General features: G+C 38.5%; 1 protein-coding gene across 2 annotated transcripts in view; it reads right to left on the minus strand.

The window, feature by feature from the left end:
* Positions 1-19,012, minus strand: part of cntnap2a (contactin associated protein 2a) — a 723,644-nt gene that overhangs the window by 287,085 nt on the left and 417,547 nt on the right. For both annotated transcript variants that reach the window (XM_022683450.2, XM_049485717.1), the window contains exon 9: positions 12,471-12,620. In XM_022683450.2, coding sequence (XP_022539171.2) covers positions 12,471-12,620 — 150 coding nt within the window. The remainder of the gene's footprint in view (positions 1-12,470; positions 12,621-19,012) is intronic.

Raw genomic sequence — 19,012 nt, forward strand, 5'->3', positions numbered from 1 at the left:
AAGTGACACTAGAAAGGGTGCCTATATCAAAGTGAACAGGGGTGGCGCCATGTTTCCCTTCCCCCACCGGGGTGGTCGCTTGCCGGTGGAGCGTCTCAGTATATACAAATCTAGCTCTTTCAAAGTCAAACGAGTGCTGGATATTAATCTACACAGATTCCTCTCCTGAAAACTGTTTATTTGGGTGAGTAACGTGCTTCAGTTTATTTACAGTAAGCTTAGATTTCCAGATGTCCACTAAGGCTTGCTGCACCAGCGTTAGCATAGCTATCCGCTAGCACGCTAGCTAGTCACCTAAACTAGTAAAGTTAACCCAAACTTAAACGACAGCGTTACACTGAGTAATCCTGCGTGTTCTGGTAAGACAGTGAGATATTAGCTAGCGATTCATCCCCTGTAGCTTGTTTTAACACGGTAAACAAGCAGATTACAGGCTGATAAAACTCACCTCTGAGAGAGTTAGCGCTTAGCATCTAGCTAATGCTAGCCAGGCAAAGCAGCACAGACTTACAGGCCGATAACTCATCTCTGAACGGTGAACGCTTAGCGATTAGCATCTAACTCTAATAATACTGCTCCAGCAGTATTAAAAGTGCTAAATTTAGAAAATACTGATCTCTGAACAGTGAAAAAGCTAGCTAGCTAAGCGGTTAGCATCTAGCTAATGCTATTGCTGCTCCAGCCTCGGAGCGGCACGGCTCTGCACGGAGTGTGTGTTTACTGCTCCTTACACCTGACGGGTAAAATTTAGATAATACTGATCTCTGAACAGTGAATAAGCTAGCTAATGCTATTTGCTGCTCCAGCCTCTGAGCTGCACGGCTCTGGACTCTGTATAGCACTGAAACTCTGTATAACGCTGCACGGAGTGTGTGTTTACTGCTCCTTACAACCTGACGAGTAAAATTTAGATAATACTGATCTCAGTGAATAAGCTAGCTAGCTTAGCGGTTAGCATCTAGCTAATGCTATTGCTGCTCAGCCTCGGAGCTGCACGGCTCTGGACTCTGTATAGCACTGAAACTCTCTATAACGCTGCACCGAGTGTGTGTTTACTGCTCCTTACAACCTGACGAGTAAAATCCATACAAAAGGCGCACCGTATTATAAGACGCACTGTCAATTTTTGTGAAAATTAAAAGTTTTTAAGTGCGCCTTATAGTCCGAAAAATACGGTAGGTATAATTTATGAGTGGCTTAAAATAATTAAAGCATGCTTTGTTAAGGTTTATTGAATTGACATAATTTTTTAAATAAAAAATCATAATCATATTTATAATGATTTATGAATGCATTATAATGTGTTAAGAGTATGTTTATAATCCAATAGACATGGCATTCATAGAAAATTTTACCAAAATGTCATATACGTGTTGCAATAAATATGTTAATATGATAAACATCTGTTAATTTACTTGAAGTATACAACAACATATTACAATATATTATGAACTAATATAAGATATTAAAATGAATGAGTGCTTAAAAGTAATTATAGCATGGTGGATGATTTGAGGTTCTTGGTATTGACATAATATGTTATAAACACAGATGTCACAGATGATGCATAATAAACATGGACATAATGTCATGCAATTTTACAAATATTTATAGGCATGTTTATAATGTAGTATGGAGGCAATATGTATTATGTATTGTGTGTACATTTATAAAGTCTAATAGATATGACAATAATAGAAAGTGTTATATATATATATAAACTTATAGTGATAGAGAGACGCACCCCATGTGGTTGAAGATGACATTCCAACAAGGGTTGAAAGAAAAGTAGGATCTGGGGTTTGTGGTGGAAGGTGAATGTATAGGGTGTGCAGTAATGGAGAGTTAGAGTTGTGATGGTGTGCATAAAAAGAACCATGAATGCTTGAAACTGTGATGTTTGCTGGAACACAGCTCTGAGAAGAATGAGCTGCCAGAAGACTGAAGACTGAGAGCATGGGGGTGAATACCTAACCACAATATCAGAAAGGTAAGAAGGTGCCAGTCCGTGCAGGAACCAAAAAAAAGTATTTTATACTGTATACAGAAGTGGACAGGAGTCAGTCTGCGTTTTTTTTTAAGAGTTGGAGAGCAGCATATTCTTGTAGTCTGGTATGTTTAAGATAGCAGCTGCATTCTGGACACACTGCAACTTCTTCAGCCCACAGGCAAAAAGACCAAAGAGAACACAACTGCAGCAGACAAGTTTGGATAAAAAAAACAAAACAAAAAAAAAAAAAACAAGCACTGTATATGGCTCTTAATAACTGAGAGGGAAAGAATGACAATATGCAGTTATAAGGATGTTTTTAATAAAAGCATCACATGACAAAATGTAGTCAAAAAAGACACCAATAGTGGCCTATTCATTATTATCTCTATAGTAAAAACTAGTTTAGTAAATAGAGTACTATTATAAAGAACTGTGTACCAGCAGATTGTGTTGGACAAATATTTTAAACTGTACAAACCTCAGCCTTTCTTAAAGAAGCTATGCACAAATCTTCAAATCAAATAATGCAGTAGATTATGGGTATTGCATATCCAATGCATTGTCTGGTATATCAACTGAGCATTGTATATTTCATTGTGGGATTGTTACAGTGCACTGAAAATTTGGCACTTACAATGGTTTCAGACACCACTTAAAAAGTACAAGGGTTGGACAATAAAACTGAAACGCTGGTCATTTTAGTGTGGGAGGTTTCATGGCTAAATTGGAGCAGCCTGGTGGCCAGTCTTCATTAATTGCACATTGCACCAGTAAGAGCAGAGTGTGAAGGTTCAGTTAGCAGGGTAAGAGCACAGCTTTGCTCAAAATATTACAATGCACACAACATTATGGGTGACATACCAGAGTTCAAAAGAGGACAAATTGTTGGTACATCTTGCTGGCGCATCTGTGACCAAGACAGCAAGTCTTTGTGATGTATCAAGAGCCACAGTATCCAGGGTAATGTCAGCATACCACCAAGAAGGACCAACCACATCCAACAGGATTAACTCTGGACACAAGAGGAAGCTGTCTGAAAGGGATGTTCGGGTGCTGACCCGGATTGTATCCAAAAACATAAAACCACGGCTGCTCAAATCATGACAGAATTCAATGTGCACCCCAACTCTCTTGTTTACAGCAGAATTGTCCGTCGAGACAATAAATTATTGTGCTCTAAAACTAGGTGTTTCAGTTTCCTTGTCCAACCCCTTGTAGTGCACTAAATATGGAATGTTGCACACTTTTGGACACTTAAGCTCAAGATTCCTAACCTAAAACTAAGAGGACATCATACACCTGGTGCAGGAAACCAATAACCAGGTAGATACTAAGACAATTACAGTCTTTATATCATATTAAAGTAATTAATTAATCAGACCAACAGGTTTTGGTTTCTGCAAAGGTTTAATCCCGTATTTGTGTGATATGTGACCTTGTGGAAGTAGCACGTAAAGCCATGTATCACTCCTGCATGACCTGAATCAGCCCCAGAAATGTCAGGAGTTTTACAGCAAAACACAATCTGCTCCAAGTCAATCTGACAGTAATGAGAACTAGAATCAGGTATATACAAGAGCCACAGATAGCGCTTTATCTTCCTCCAACACATGTTTATGTTCTCACTCGGTGGGGGTAATCATCTCCACACTGATAAGAATATTGTCCGACCCAAAACAGACAAAGATGGTACACTCAGCAATAACCGCACAGTATTCAAATATGCCATTTTTATCCCTTTTTCATGAAAATCTGAATACGAACGATAAACAAAGTTTGCTGAAACTGGGAAATGTGGCAAATATTGCAATCTAGACTTAGAAACATCCTTCTCAGTATTCACTATATGAAGTTCAAAAAATATGTTCAGTTATGAATAAATATTTAGCAACAGACATCCTCTTACCCTTTTCTGAATGTTTGGAAAGCCCCTTGGGCCCTCACTACTTATTTATTTTTTATAGACATGCATGCAAAACAATTCAAGCTTTTGTATCTGTTGCATTTGTTTTACATACCTGTCTTATATTTAATTATTATTTTGTCCCTATTTATATTTTTATTGTATTTTAATATTTATTTAATATTTTAGTGTGAGTGCAATATTTCACAATAAATTATTGTGCTCTAAAACCAGGTGTTTCAGTTTCATTGTCCAGCTCCTGTAGTGCACTAAATATTGAATGTGGCATACTTTTGGACATGCAAACTCAAGATTCCTAACCTGGGACTAAGAGGACATCATACACCTGGTACAAGTAATCAATAACCAGCTAGATACTAAGACAATTACAGTCTTTATATCATAGTCAAGCAATTAATTAATCAGACCAACAGGTATTGGTTTCAGCAAAGGTTTAATCTGTATTTGTGTGATATGTGACTTTAAATATTATTTTGTCCCTATTTATATTTTTATTGTATTTTAATATTTATTTAATATTTTTGTGTGAGTGCAATATTTCTATTCCAACCCAATAACACTGTTAATAAAACAATGTATATAATTAATAATATCAATATTTAAATATAATTTAGATAAAATGTACTCGTTTAAATCTTTTGAAATTAATACATTTTACAATATTGAGAACAAATACACAAAATATACAGATACATAAAACATGAAAGCAAATAAATATAGAAGTAAACAATAATCTACCTCATTAAGCAAGTAATGTATAAAATAAATAAATAAATATTAATAATACAAAACATTACAATGTGTCTTAAAATGGAAGAGGCATTATTACAAGTATACAAAGTCAATAATGATGCACGGTACTGGTCAAAATTTGGAGCACCTTTCCATTCAGTGTATTTTTTTCTCAATTTAATGATTTTCTACATTGTAGAATAAAAGTAAAGACATAAAAACTATGAAACCGGTATGGAATTATGTACTTAACAAAACAAAAGTGTTTGGCCTGTACAATCACCAAACCTGTACCCAGCTTCAGAGATGGTTTAAGATGAGTTGGACTGCAGATGTGATAAAAAAAAAAAAAAAACTTTAATAAAAAAAAAAAATACAGGTTCTACTTAAAAAAAATGGTTCTAATTAGGTTTTAATCTAATATAGTTTTACACAACAGCACTAATTTGCAGATATATTAACACTGATGAACAAAAACTTTGTATCTCCAAAATGTCAGCCTAAAAGAAAAATGAAACAATATTCTTAACTTTAAATTAAAGTGAATGCAGGATTGCTGTTTCTGATCCAATCATATCAGCACAACACACACACAACCACAGTCAGTGTCACTACAGTGCTGCTGAAAATGATCCACCTCACAAATACGAGCCACAATGAAGTATCCAGAGAAACAGAAGGACTACAGTCTGTAATTATGGAACTACAAAGTGCTCCTAAATGCACAACAGAACTGATGTAACACACAATTAGTGTCCATCCAGGAGGTGGTGGTGTACACATACACACACACACACACACACACATTAACCTCAGAAGCCCCAGGCAACTGTTATATCGTGTGCAGTAAGTGAGAGATAAGTGAGAGGTCAGACGATAGCCAGCGTGATGTGCTGGAATGGAAGTGGTGCTGGAGGACGTGACAGGCCGGGTGACAGAGAGAACAGTGGCGTATGAGCTACAGCTGTAATGAAACACTTCTCATTAGCTGCTACGGGCAACTCAATCTGGCCCAGTGATTTGTGCCGCTGACCTTGCTGTCACCATGGCTGTGATTGGACAGAGTCTTGAATTTGATGATTATACACAATTAAATCTGATGTGCTCTGGCCCGTGCCTCTGAATTAGCCTCTTAGCATCAACAGGCTCAATTACGTTGCTTGGCCATGCTAGCACAGCGCTGGGGCTAACATCTGCCCATGCATTTTAGCCTCCACACTCAGACACAATGAGTACACAGCCAGCAATTAACATTCAGAATGAATCCTTTAAAAGTATCCAGGCAACAAATTCAGTACTTCAGCCCACTTTAGACACATATTGTGCACAAAATTCACAACAGTCAATTCACAAGAGATCAGTTTATAATACTTATCAATGCATAATAGATTCAGAATTCAATATGTATGAACATACATGCATTTTAATAGTATAGTAGTATAAACTAAATAATTAATAGTAGATACAGAATAATTCATGGCAGTTACTGGCTAATTCATAACAGAGACTGAAGAATAATGGCACCTACTGAATTATTTGTACTAGATTCTAAAAAATTAGACTAAAAGCAGACAAAATAAATCACACTAGATTATGAATAATGCATAGTCCTCCCATAATAATCCATGACTGTTACTAAATAATTCATATTGGATACCGAAATGTTCATAGTTGATTGAATCAATCATAGCAGATACTGAATAATTCACAATAGATACTAAATAATTCACAGCAGATACTAAATAATTCACAATAGATACTGAATAATTCACAATAGATACTAAATAATTCACAATAGATACTGAATAATTCACAATAGATACTAAATAATTCACAATAGATACTGAATAATTCACAATAGATACTGAATAATTCACAATAGGTACTGAATAATTCACAATAGATACTGAATAATTCACAATAGATACTGAATAATTCACAATAGGTACTGAATAATTCACAATATATGCTGAATAATTCACAATAGATACTGAATAATTCACAATAGATACTGAATAATTCACAATAGATACTGAATAATCCATAGTAATTGTTGACTAACTCATGGTAGATTATAGCTTCCAAAAGTTAAGGGACAATATTTTTTGGGAACTGAAGTGACTAAATTCAAAATATTTACAAAAATCAGATATCACATCAACATACAAAGAGGTGCTACATGTCATAGGACATAAACTAGTACTGTGTCCCATAACTTTTGCCATGTGCCATGAAAACCGTATATCCGCCTTACTTGTTTTCACCTGTGCTCATTTGTACCTTGTTACCTGTCCACAGGTGTTTCCTGTTTCCTCTCCCCTTTTCAGTTCTCTGCCCAGTCCCCTGTCCAGTCTTTGTATCAGTCCCTTGTCCAGTCTCTGTCCCCGTTTTCTGTACAGCTCCCTGTCCAGTCTACATTCTTGTCCCCTGTCCAGCCTCTGTCCCCATTCTCTGTCCAGCACTCTGTCCAGTTCTCTGTCCAGTCTCTGTCCAGTTCTCTGTCCAGTCTCTGTCCAATCTCTCTCCAGTTCTCTGTCCAGTTCTCTGTCCAGTCTCTGTCCAGTTCTCTGTCCAGTTCTCTGTCCAGTCTCTGTCCAGTTCTCTGTCCAATCTCTCTCCAGTTCTCTGTACAGTTCTCTGTCCAGTCTCTGTACAGTTCTCTGTCCAGTTCTCTGTCCAGTCTCTGCCCAGTTCTCTGTCCAGTCTCTGCCCAGTTCTCTGTCCAGTCTCTGTCCAGTTCTCTGTCCAGTCTCTGCCCAGTTCTCTGTCCAGTCTCTGTCCAGTTCTCTGTCCAGTTCTCTGTCCAGTCTCTGCCCAGTTCTCTGTCCAGTTCTCTGTCTAGTCTCTGTCCAGTCCCCAGCCTTGTTCTCTGTCCCATCCCAGTTCCATGTCCAGTCCCCGTTTCCTGTCCAGTCTCGTGTCCTGCCTCCGGTCCCTTCCTGTGTCCTTCCTGGCCCCTCTCTTCTGGTTCCGGGGAGCCATTTTCTCATGGCCCAAAAGTTGTTTGTTTCCTGCCCTCCTGTTTCTTTATTTACCCTCCGCTGCATGTGGCCTGTGTGTTCCTCCCGTGTCTACACCTTAAGTGTTTTCACCTGTGTTCATTTTTGTAACTCTGGCCCCTCATTACCTGTCCCCAGGTGTTTCCTATTTCCGGACCCCTTCCGTGTATATAAAGCCCTTTGCTTTCAGTGTTAGTTTGTTGGCTCTTGTACGTTGTCACGTGGGTTCAGATTGTGTGTGTGTTTTCTCTGTGTACCCAGAGTTTTTGTTTTTGGTTTACTGTTTGTTTTTATTTTATTTTTTTTTCTGTTGAATAAATTATTGCTTGCATTTGAGTCCGCTCTGTGCGTCCTCTCCCTGCTTAAACCTGACAGCCAGTGTAATTTATAACAGTTGCTGAAATATTTTTAATTATAGACAATACTAAATAATTTAAAATGGATACTGAATGATTCATAAACTGAATTCTTTAAAACGCTGACAAAAAATTGGATTTCTGAAGGAATTTTTGATTTAGGGAAAACATTTTAAGTACAAACTCGACCTGCTTTGTTACATGGTTAAAAATAAGTTATGTAGTTCAAAATAAACAATATCTAACCCTGTATAAAAAAGTGTGCTAAGTGGTTAATGCTTAGACAGACTCAGCATCATTATCACAGAACAGCCAGCTCTACATTTACAAGGTCTAAAAGGTCTGAACATAATTCAGTTGATTGCGTCTTAAATTTCCTGGTGGGGTAAATGGAGGATCTCTGAGTTCACAGGCTCTGCACTTGTGGATTTAAGGAGGCTCTTTTCCACGCCAGAGAAATCGCTCGTAAACAAATTAGGAAGCAGAGACGCATCACCCCTCAGCTGGAAATAACAGCGATAGATGGAGGATCATTGATTGATAATTACGGCGGGGCCCGGGCCATCCATCAGGAGCGTGTGAGGCAGCGGAGAGGCTTTTTGATCTGGTTTTGTGGAGCTCCGTGTGTAAATGTGCTGTCAGGGCCGGCCGGGCCTAGGTTGTGTCTCCGTCCTCATTGAAACCTTTCTGAAGATGAGTGAGGCTGATAAAGCTATCAGGCACGCTATCCTTCAACATTAACTGGCAGCTCTGCGGATAGTGGCAGACACTGCAGTCCATTTGGAGACGGACTGCAATTTTTACCCTGCATGCTCGCCTTCCTCAGACACTCCACGCCTCCTTATGTCAGACCACTGCCAATTGGCTTAAATGGACAGATGGCAGGACGCAGGGTGGGTGGGGGTCCATCAGTGGTGTAATCAGTATTTATGTTTGCAGCAAAAGTGACAAATATCTAGATATTCTGTAATGATGGCAGTTAGCTGGCAAAGAGACAAAAACCCTCCCTGGAGTAATTTAGAGTGTACTCACACTCAGCTCTCACAACCCAGTCTATTGTGCTTCTACTCACTCACCACTTTATCACAATCACTCACCTTGTGCTTCCACTCACTGGCCACTTTATTAGAAACATCCAGCTTGTGCTTCCACTCACTGGCCACTTTATTAGAAACACCTACTACCTTGTGCTTCTACTCACTGGCCACTTTATTAGAAACCCCTACAACCTTGTGCTTTCACTCACTGGCCACTTTATTAGAAACACCTACTACCTTGTGCTTCCACTCACTAGTCACTTTATTAGAAACACCTACCTTGTGCTTCCACTCACTGGCCACTTTATTAGAAACACCTACAATTGTGCTTCCACTCACTGGCCACTTTATAAGAAACCCCTACAACCTTGTGCTTCCACTCACTGGCCACTTTATTAGAAACACCTACTACCTTGTGCTTTCGCTCACTGGCCACTTTATTAGAAACACCTACTACCTTGTGCTTCCACTCACTGGCCACTTAATAAGAAACACCTACCTTGTACTTCCACTCACTGGCCACTTTATTAGACACACCTGTCTTGTGCTTCCATTCACTGGCCACTTTATTAGAAACACCTGTCTTGTGCTTCCATTCACTGGCCACTTTATTAGAAATACCTACAGTTGTACTTCCACTCACTGGCCACTTTATTAGAAACACCTACATTTGTGCTTCCACTCACTGGCCACTTTATTAGAAACACCTACCATGTGCATCCACTTACTGGCCACTTTATTAGAAACTCCTGTCTTGTGCTTCCATTCACTGGCCACTTTATTACAAAAAATCTTTATTACAAAATATATTGTACTTCAACCCACTGGCCACTTTATTAGACACTTAAACATGGCTATATTTATTTTATAATCCTGGCAACAAATTGTTTTCTATAACCTCTAAAATAAACCAGTTCACACTACACCCACTCTATATTTTGTGATATTAATTTACATGAAATTAAAGAAAGGTTGGTGATGCCCTTTAATGTGTTAAACACAGAAATATGCTAACTGACACTGTAATCAGCACAGACAGTCTGATGCTTTCACTGATTTTAAGACAGAACATATAATCCACAAATAGCACCTGCATGCTGTATTGCTTATATCCAGTCAATGTGAGAAGTCTATTATATGAGCCACAGCAAGTCAAACCTCCTCTCTCTGAACCGAGTTTACTCCTTCCTTAAGTAGCCCATCTTCTTCTTCATTTTCAAAAGAAATGCAATAAGACATGAAAGCACATTAATATTTTGTGAAGTGTTGGAGCTATCTCAATGCATGTGTTAGAGCTATAAAAAAAGTTTCTCATCTCTCATCTCCTTTATAGTGCAGATCTCTAGAGTTGTCCAAGACTTTAAGCAGAAGTGAAGTGAATAAAGACAGGCCTTTGTGCATAAACTTCAGCTCCCAATACACCAGGGAGAAACAGAGGGAAGATCTGAGACTTTCTCCTCCAGAAACTTCTGCCACATCCAATGTGATTTCACTAACGTGTAAAAAGCGGTGCCAGCTAACACTGAATTTCATTCCGCTAATCATGCTTAGTGAAAAATGCAGCAAGTGCTTGAAGCAGAGGTGTGGTCTCAAGTTAAGTGTGTTGGACTATGTCAGTCTTGGAATGAAAAATAAAAAAATAACTGTGAATTGACTTGAGGATAAAAATATAAAGTAATCACTTTTATAATGTTATAATTGCTGGTATTAGCGGACCTGCTAATTTCACTTTTCCTCACTGGCTTAAGCTCCATAGCAGTTCTACTGCTGGTGGAAGCTAAAGAACATGGAAAACACAAACCCATTGTATTATATAATGAAGTAGATTCAGCTATATAGTCCCAAACACAATATATCCAGTTTAACCATGTTTATATGATTTCCTGTAGCTATTAATATAATAGATTTCAAAGAAGTGCAGGCTTTAACACAGGTTTTACTCCTCAGACAGGGTATATATTTCTATGTCTGAAATTACAAGCCTTACCTACTGAAAAATGATACAGCTCTGGAAAAATAAATAAATAAATAAGAGACCACTTCTGTTTCTGAATCAGTTTCTCTGATTTTGCTATTTATAGGTATATGTTTTCAGTAAAATTACATTGTTTTTTTATTATATAAACTACGGACAACATTTCTCCCAAATTCCAAATAAAAATCTTGTTATTTGCAGAAAATGAGAAATGACTAAAATAACAAAAAAGATGCAGAGCTTCCAGTTTTAAGAGTTTAGAAATCAATATTTGGTGGAATAACCCTGGTTTTAATCACAGTTTTCATGCATCTTGGCATGTTCTCCTCCACCAGTCTTACACACTGCTTTTGGATAACTTTGTGCCACTCCTGGAGCAAAAATTCAAGCAGTTCAGCTTGGTTTAATGGCTTGTGATCATCGATCTTCCTCTTGATTATATTCAAGAGGTTTCTAATTTGGTAAAATACAAAAAAAATCATAATTTTTAAGTGATATCTTATTTTTTAGGGCTTTATATTATAGAGATTCACCAAATATTTGAAAACCAAATAAATATCTGTCCGAAGCCTCTTCACTCTACACATTGTCACGTCTGGTGCTGTTAGCTCCTCTGTCCCTTCCACACCAAGCTCTAACGGAGGTTCTCAGATCAACAACTACACTACCCAGAATGCACCACCCGCTGACATCACACACTCACCTGATCACGTGACACCTCACCTGCTCCCTCCAGGAAGTCCCGAATACTGATTACTGGCACTATAAAGGTGCACGCCAGACAAACACACACGCCGCGTATAGGTTCTCCTCATTACAAAGCGTTCTATATCTCTTGTCTTCAGTTTATCTTGTGTATGACCTTGCTTTTGTTTTCTCGACGCCGATTATTGCCTTTGCCTCTGATATTGGATTGCTTGTGTATTACCTGGACTGTGTTTTCACTACTGCCTCGTGGATTACCTCTGACATTGGATCTCTCGTGTATGAACTCTGGACTGTTTCTCGTTTATGGTATGGTTTTGCCTTCATTGCTCTGTTTACTGGTGATTACCCATTGTTTCTGTATCGACTACGTTTATTTTATAATAAACATATATTTTTATCAGTATCTGCACGTGTCTGCAATTCTGTGCACACCATGACACACATAAATAAATGGAATAAAGCTTTCAGCTTGTAATTAATTTACTTAGATCACTACCTCTTTAAAAAACGGGTGACTAAAAGACATTTAAATAATGTAATGTATTCAATAGTAAAATAGTGGCAAATTTAATGAAAACCTGCTAAAACGTATTAAGTATTCAGTATTCAGTCTTTGGACAAATGTTTTGTTTTGTTCGCTTTTCACTGGCTGGTGATTTAAAGTGAAATAAGATCTTTATTATATACTTCCAAATTGTGACTTTTTGACACTGGGTGTTAAGACTGACACACAGAGAAGCACTTGCCTCCAAAGTGGTATGTTCCTCCGGTGGTGATCTGGATGGGGGTGTTTGTTCTTACAGCTGAAGCTTCATCACCATCCACAGTCAGCATGGCAAAGTTCTCTTTGGCCAAGAAGCGCACGTCATGCCATTCCCCATCATTCAGCCCCGAGCCTGAAAAAATAGCAGACAAGAAGATTTTCCTTTATTATCATATATGAATCTTCTAAACACTCACCTCAACATGAAGCTTCACTATGAGGAAATACACCATGCCACATTTCACCACGGATTTGAGCAGATGTTTAGATAGCATTGGCATGATTTGTGTTTCTGAGACCTATTTCTACAGCACCTGTATACCATGCAGCTCTTTGAAAGTAAGTATATGTTATATTTATAGCAGCTGTGAGTGCTTTTTTTCTACATCTTATTACTGACATTTCATTCTATATGCTGAAGCTCACCCAGATGTTCTTGTCATTGTAAAATGCAAAAAATAAAACCCCAGACTGGCCTTATGCATAAGGCAGTCCTATAAACTTCAATCAATGTCTCTGGGTTCCTCCCATAGAGGTGTGGTCAGGTCCAGTTTCAAGCTGTTTAAGAGATATGTGGAGCAGGAGAAGAATACATTACAAAAATGCACAAATGTAGAGCTGGGTGGTGGGACCAAATATGTGTCTAAGCATTTTGATTTAAGATTGTAGTATTCTATTATTTAATTTAATTAAAATTTATTTTATTTGGACTATAAATATGCATATGGCTTATTCTATTATCAACAGTAAAAATAATATTTTTTAATAAAATATATTAATTTCTATCATTTTAGTAATTCCTTTGTAAAGTTTTTAAAGTGGTAGTCTCTATTGTTTTGTTCCTAAACAGAAAGCTAAGCATTTCTGAGTGAAGAAGGGACAAAACATTGTGTTTAATGGTACCACTGTGCCTAATATATACTCATATATTTCAGCCTAGTATATTCATTATAGAAACTGGGGTGTCGGGTTGCTTTTTGGCCACGTCATGCGTCTTTACGTACTTAAGTCACATATACAGCCTTTAAAAGAGGATCCGGCTCAGTTTTACAGATCGCGAGCGGCTGGTGGAGCAATGGAGAGTTCAGAAGAGGAAACTCTGACCTATATAGTATAGTAACTCAGTCACCCATATTAAAAACCAAAGAAACAAAGGAGTGAAGTTTCTGACTGAGTGCGCTCTGTCTCTGACTGAACATAACCTGGAATCGGATTCATCAACTCTGAAAGAAGAACGCATCACACCCGCCCAGTGATTCTTCCACATGCTCAGTGCAATTACTCATTCTCACCAGAGAGGCCCTATATCCCCAAAATCACAAAATTTACCGGCATCAGCTTTAAATATCATACAGTTTGATTAGTCACAGGTACCTTGCAGATGTCAGATTGTAGCAGAGATAAAGTCTGTTAGAAAAGGATCTGTTTGCGTTCGCTGTGCCTGTGGCCAATAACAGCTTTTCTTTAGTATCTCACACACTTGCTGGTTGAGATCTCGCCTCTACTGACCCTAATCGTGAGTTCACTGATAGTAACAAGTCAGTTTCTTTTAAATCAGGTCTATGAAAAACTGCCAGGGGGCTCCTTGGAGAAAGAGCTTGTGTATGCTACACTGTATGCTGTGCTCAAGCAATAATACACAAGAGGGAGTGCTATAACATATAATATTGTCACTGTTGCCAATATTGCACATTATAGGATGAACCTTGAGTGTATTATTGTGATTATACAACAGTTCCATTATCATTGTTTATTGAAAGATTTTGAGTTAACGAGGATGAGAAAATATGATCTTTTTGGTTATAAAATCTCTGTAAAAATGTTAAATTAGTGCCATAGTACCTTTAGTTTGAGCGCAGGTAGTTTCATACTTTTTCTGTGGACACTTTTGAGTCATTTACTAATATTATTTGGTTTGAAACATCATATAAATATGTTTGAAGAACTAAAGGTAAATAATATTGGTTGGGGAAAGAGATCTCACACATTTTTAGGTGTATTTCTCAATGGATTATTGTAGAGACTTTACCGCACTGAAAGAGTTAGAAAGAGTAAGTTCTGCCCTTTATAACCATTTATGGATTATGTTGATGTATGAAGGGATTCCTGAGTAATTAAGCTGAGAACACAAGGTGCGATTTTGGACGGAAAATCCGTCTGTACTGTTCTAAGGGTTAACCATATTCAACTGGTTTCTGTTCCGCACAGTGATGGAATAAGAGAAGTGTCAGTAAACATACTCAGTTGTCCAAATGATGGCTGATAACTTGCTCCATGTGACCTAGAGGAAGTACATGCTAGCCTTCAACCTCTCATCACTGGTAGCTTGTCGTATTAAAACAATAAGGCCAAAAATGATTGGTTTTCCATGATGTGCAGTTTAATCATAGGTTTGCTTAATCTGAAATATCATGTCCTGCATTTTCATGCTGCATGCAGCAACAATACACACATTCAGACAACAAGAAAGCCAGACTTGGCGTCATAAAAATGCAATCAGAGATTATTGTAGCTTTATTCAAGTAGAATGCTTTATCAAGTGCTCAGCCTGCCTATTGTAGCTGTCTGATTACCACTCGTTCAGCTCAGACAACACGGCCCCATCAGGCAGGTCAATAGGTTGATGAGCGCCAAATTACAAGGCACTCTCAGAATCTCAATCAGTGCCGAATGCTCGCTCTGAAGGACTCTGAACGTCTAGGTTAACTTTTTCCACTACAGCAGGCGATTCAAAAGTCGTGGTCGATAAATCACAGCCACGTGTTATTTACTCGCAAGTCATCACGAAGGCCGAGAAGCCGCAAGAACATAATAACAAGCAGTGTGTGAAAAAAATGAAGTCTTTTTTACCATAAATCATACGAGGATGAAAAGATATTAGCTCAGTGAAGCTCCCTGCTGACCACTGTCATGCAGCACAGGCCACTGAGCTATTGCCTTCCTTTCTCTTTTTCTCACTTTTCCTCCCTCTCTCATTTTCCTCTCTCTCTCTCTTTTCCTCCTCTCTCTCTCTCTTTCTCACAGAGAGGCCACAGTCCAGTAGCTTTGAACAAGGGCACGCCACCTTGAACACCATTCCTGCGGAGAGATAAGTCAGATACAGGTTGTGAAATTCAGGTTTATTCATCCTCTCATCATTTCCATCCATCAGTCTCACTCACACTCTGTCCATTTTGTGCTTGTGCAGCTGCATGACAGCTGCAGGCGAAGGTGTGGTGTTCAGATGGACATGGTTGTCAGAGTCCAGCTCTCTGGTGTAAATGGCGGAGGGAAAAAAAAAATGGCTTTGGGCAGGAGCTGCCACTGTGAGTCAATTCTACAGGAAATTAATGATAATAGCTTCCCCTAGAGCGACAAGCAGAGAGGTGATGAGGTCTGTGACTGGAGAATGTGCAGTGCTGGCTAATTCAGCACACTGTGTAACAGTCTATGGACCACGACACCAGAGATGTATGAAATAAATAAAAGCGTAGCAAGTCAAATAAGGACACACCTACAGTACTGTGCAGACATCAGAGACCAAAGTTAATTTAAAGGTGATCTGGCAGCTTTAGATCCCTTTAAATTTGCGATAAAAAAATCGCTGTGTGCAGTATCGTCTGATTTTAAGCCAGAATATGTTAGGTGTCAATATGTGTCTAATGTGTCTGATCCTGAGACAGAACAAATCAAAATCAAGATTTAAGGATTACAGCAGTTCAGTGCAAGACTTCCTACAGGGGCTCTTAGGTCACAGGAAGCAGCAGTTTCTTGTTTAATCATTAGATGAAACTATGGAGTTCAAGTTGGCTGCAGGTGTCCATCAACAAACAGCTCTGTATCCCTCACTGTATGTAGAATGTGTAAAACTAGTGTGCCTCGTGGAGGAAAAGTATAAAAAAATGAATCAACACAAATAACTGCATACACCCCAGTTATAGTCAGATATAGTATCTGAACACAGCAGAGCTAACAAACACCACTATTAACACAAAACACATTTGATCATGACCAAACATACAGCAGCAACAGTCAGACAGCTAAAAAAATCATGTCCAGAGATCATGTCACGAGATGAAGTTTTAGCACCTGATATACAGCACTGTTTAGTTGGGTTCTCACAGGAATTCAAAGATTTTCACAGCTGGTGGTTAGAGTTCAGCAGTGTTGATTCTAAAAAAAAAAAAATAAAGCACATTTTATCTTGGGATGAAGCAGGATCAGGAACAGGAAAAAGCAGGAACAGGGGCAGGAACAGGAAGGACCTGCATGATTAAGCATTACCGAGTTTGTCTGGAAAAGGTCAGTGTGGCATCCAGTCCTGCCCACAGTACAACCAACCATACTGAAAGTTAATCTGCAATTAGTATCAGCCCTAAAAACAATGACTGGACCATCTCTAATCTAATCAACATGCTGAATGCTGCAAAATATAAATGTGAACTGTCAAATACAGAAAATACAGGAAAAATGAAATAGCAATGTGTTTTTTTACCCTGCCACTCAACCAGGTGGCACTGCAGCTAATTGATTCACTCAGTTAAACACTGGCTTTCCAAATTTAAGAAGAGCAAAACGTGTGGCAGACTCTGAAACTCTGATTAGAATGGCACAAGCTAATTACAGTGTGCTAGTTAGCTTAGCTAAAACTGGAAGCATGTCTCAATGCTCAATATGATATACATACACAGTAAATATCATCCCATAAAGAAAAATGATGTAGCATTTTTATTTTAATACAGCGACTTCAAAATCATGTTGAATCTCCACTGACCTGTAATATGAGGAACAGGATCTCTATTATTGCTACTCCTCTACTATTTCAGCCCTCATGGTTCTTTTTACTTACAGTGAGAGATTTGTTTCTCTCAGCTTGCCCAGAAATGCATGTGTAAAGCATGTCTTTTTTGGGTGTCTCAAAGCGTGAAATCTACTTCTTAACTCTAGGGGGAGTATAAGAGCAAAAAAAAAAAAAAAACAATTCTTACATAATGCTGATTTAAATGCAAATAACCATGAATATTTTAACGCCCTGACTGCAGCACGGTAACAATGCTGATCCATTTCTTTTCCAGCTTAAGTTTCTCACTTTTGACTGAAGTCTTTTCAGCCACATGCAATTCAGGCCATTCGCATGCTGCTAAGGCTCTGCTCTGATTTGAAAAACAGAGAAAATGTCTCTACTAGGAGTATGAAAACGTTCCAAACACTGGAGCAAATGTTTTGCAGATGATTGTCAGTGAGTTGGCAGCCAGCAAAGGGGACCCTGGATTGCCGCTGGGTATTTTGCACACTGCATATATGTCGCTTGTCTTTGTCTCTACCATCATAGAAAGTGTGAAAAGTGAGCTTTCTGCTATTTCGAAGTATTTTCTTTTTAACAAAAGGAAAAAGCTTTTATAGTCTGTTCGGATTTTCTGCTTGATACTGCGTCTCTTCACATCAAGCGAGCATCGTGCCCTCCCTACTCAAACACACATGCCCACTCAGCCAGATCTCCAACTTTTAACATCTACTGTTTCACAGAGACGTCTCTGACAGACAAGACTGTGTAGAACAACGATGTAACGCCACACATTACACTTCTGACATTAAAGGGGGCATATTATACAAAAAACTCTCTTGACTGGGTCTTGACTGCTCTTATAAACACCCCAAGCACAACAACAACAACAACAAAAATACATCCATGTTTTTTTTCTGTGAATCAGCTGAAAGAGTTTGGTGTTAGGAATCATATGCTTCTATGAACCAATTAGATGGCTCCCTTATTGTAATGTCACAATATGAAAATCTACAAAGACCCATTCTACCACCACCCCTCACCTGTCAACCACCACCAGAGCCCCACCTACTAGATTAGTATGTTTAGGTCTGATGCAAAGCACTATAGCTACAGGCAAAGGAAAGTCACAAATGGCATGGACAGCACCAGCTCATTTGCATAAAAGTGACAGAGTGACAGGGACTGAAACGGGCAAGAAGAATAGAGCTGGTGAGATCTCTTTATGTTATGAGTGATTTTGTGAAACAAACATTATGAACTTGGTATATATAGGTATTAGAGGTATAATACACTGTCTGGCTCAAAAAAAAAAAAAATCAGCACCTGGATTTAAGTAACTAAGTGATTGTTGGGGTTCTTGCTGCAGTTGTTCAGGTTTAGGTTCAGCAACAGTATGTTCTGAAAGAATGAGGTCAGCTGACTACCTGAATATACTGATTATAGACCTGGTTATTCCATCAATGGATTTTTTCTTCCCTGATGATCACATGCATATTCCAAGATGACAATGTCCGGATTCATGGGGCTGGAATTATGAAAGAGTGATTCAGGGAGCATGAGATCATCATTTTCACACATGTAGTCCAGATCTTAACCTCATTGAGAATCTTTGGGATGAGCTGGAGAAGACTTTGAGCAGCGGTCAGACTCTACCATCATCAATGCTGCAAGATCTTGGTGAGAAAACATATTAGAATGTGATTTTTTTTTCACCAGGCAGTGTGTGTGCCCTTTAGGAAACTGTGGGACACTTGGTCTAT

The sequence above is a fragment of the Astyanax mexicanus genome, chromosome 1 (genome assembly GCF_023375975.1).
Source record: "Astyanax mexicanus isolate ESR-SI-001 chromosome 1, AstMex3_surface, whole genome shotgun sequence".
Taxonomy (NCBI): domain Eukaryota; kingdom Metazoa; phylum Chordata; class Actinopteri; order Characiformes; family Acestrorhamphidae; genus Astyanax; species Astyanax mexicanus.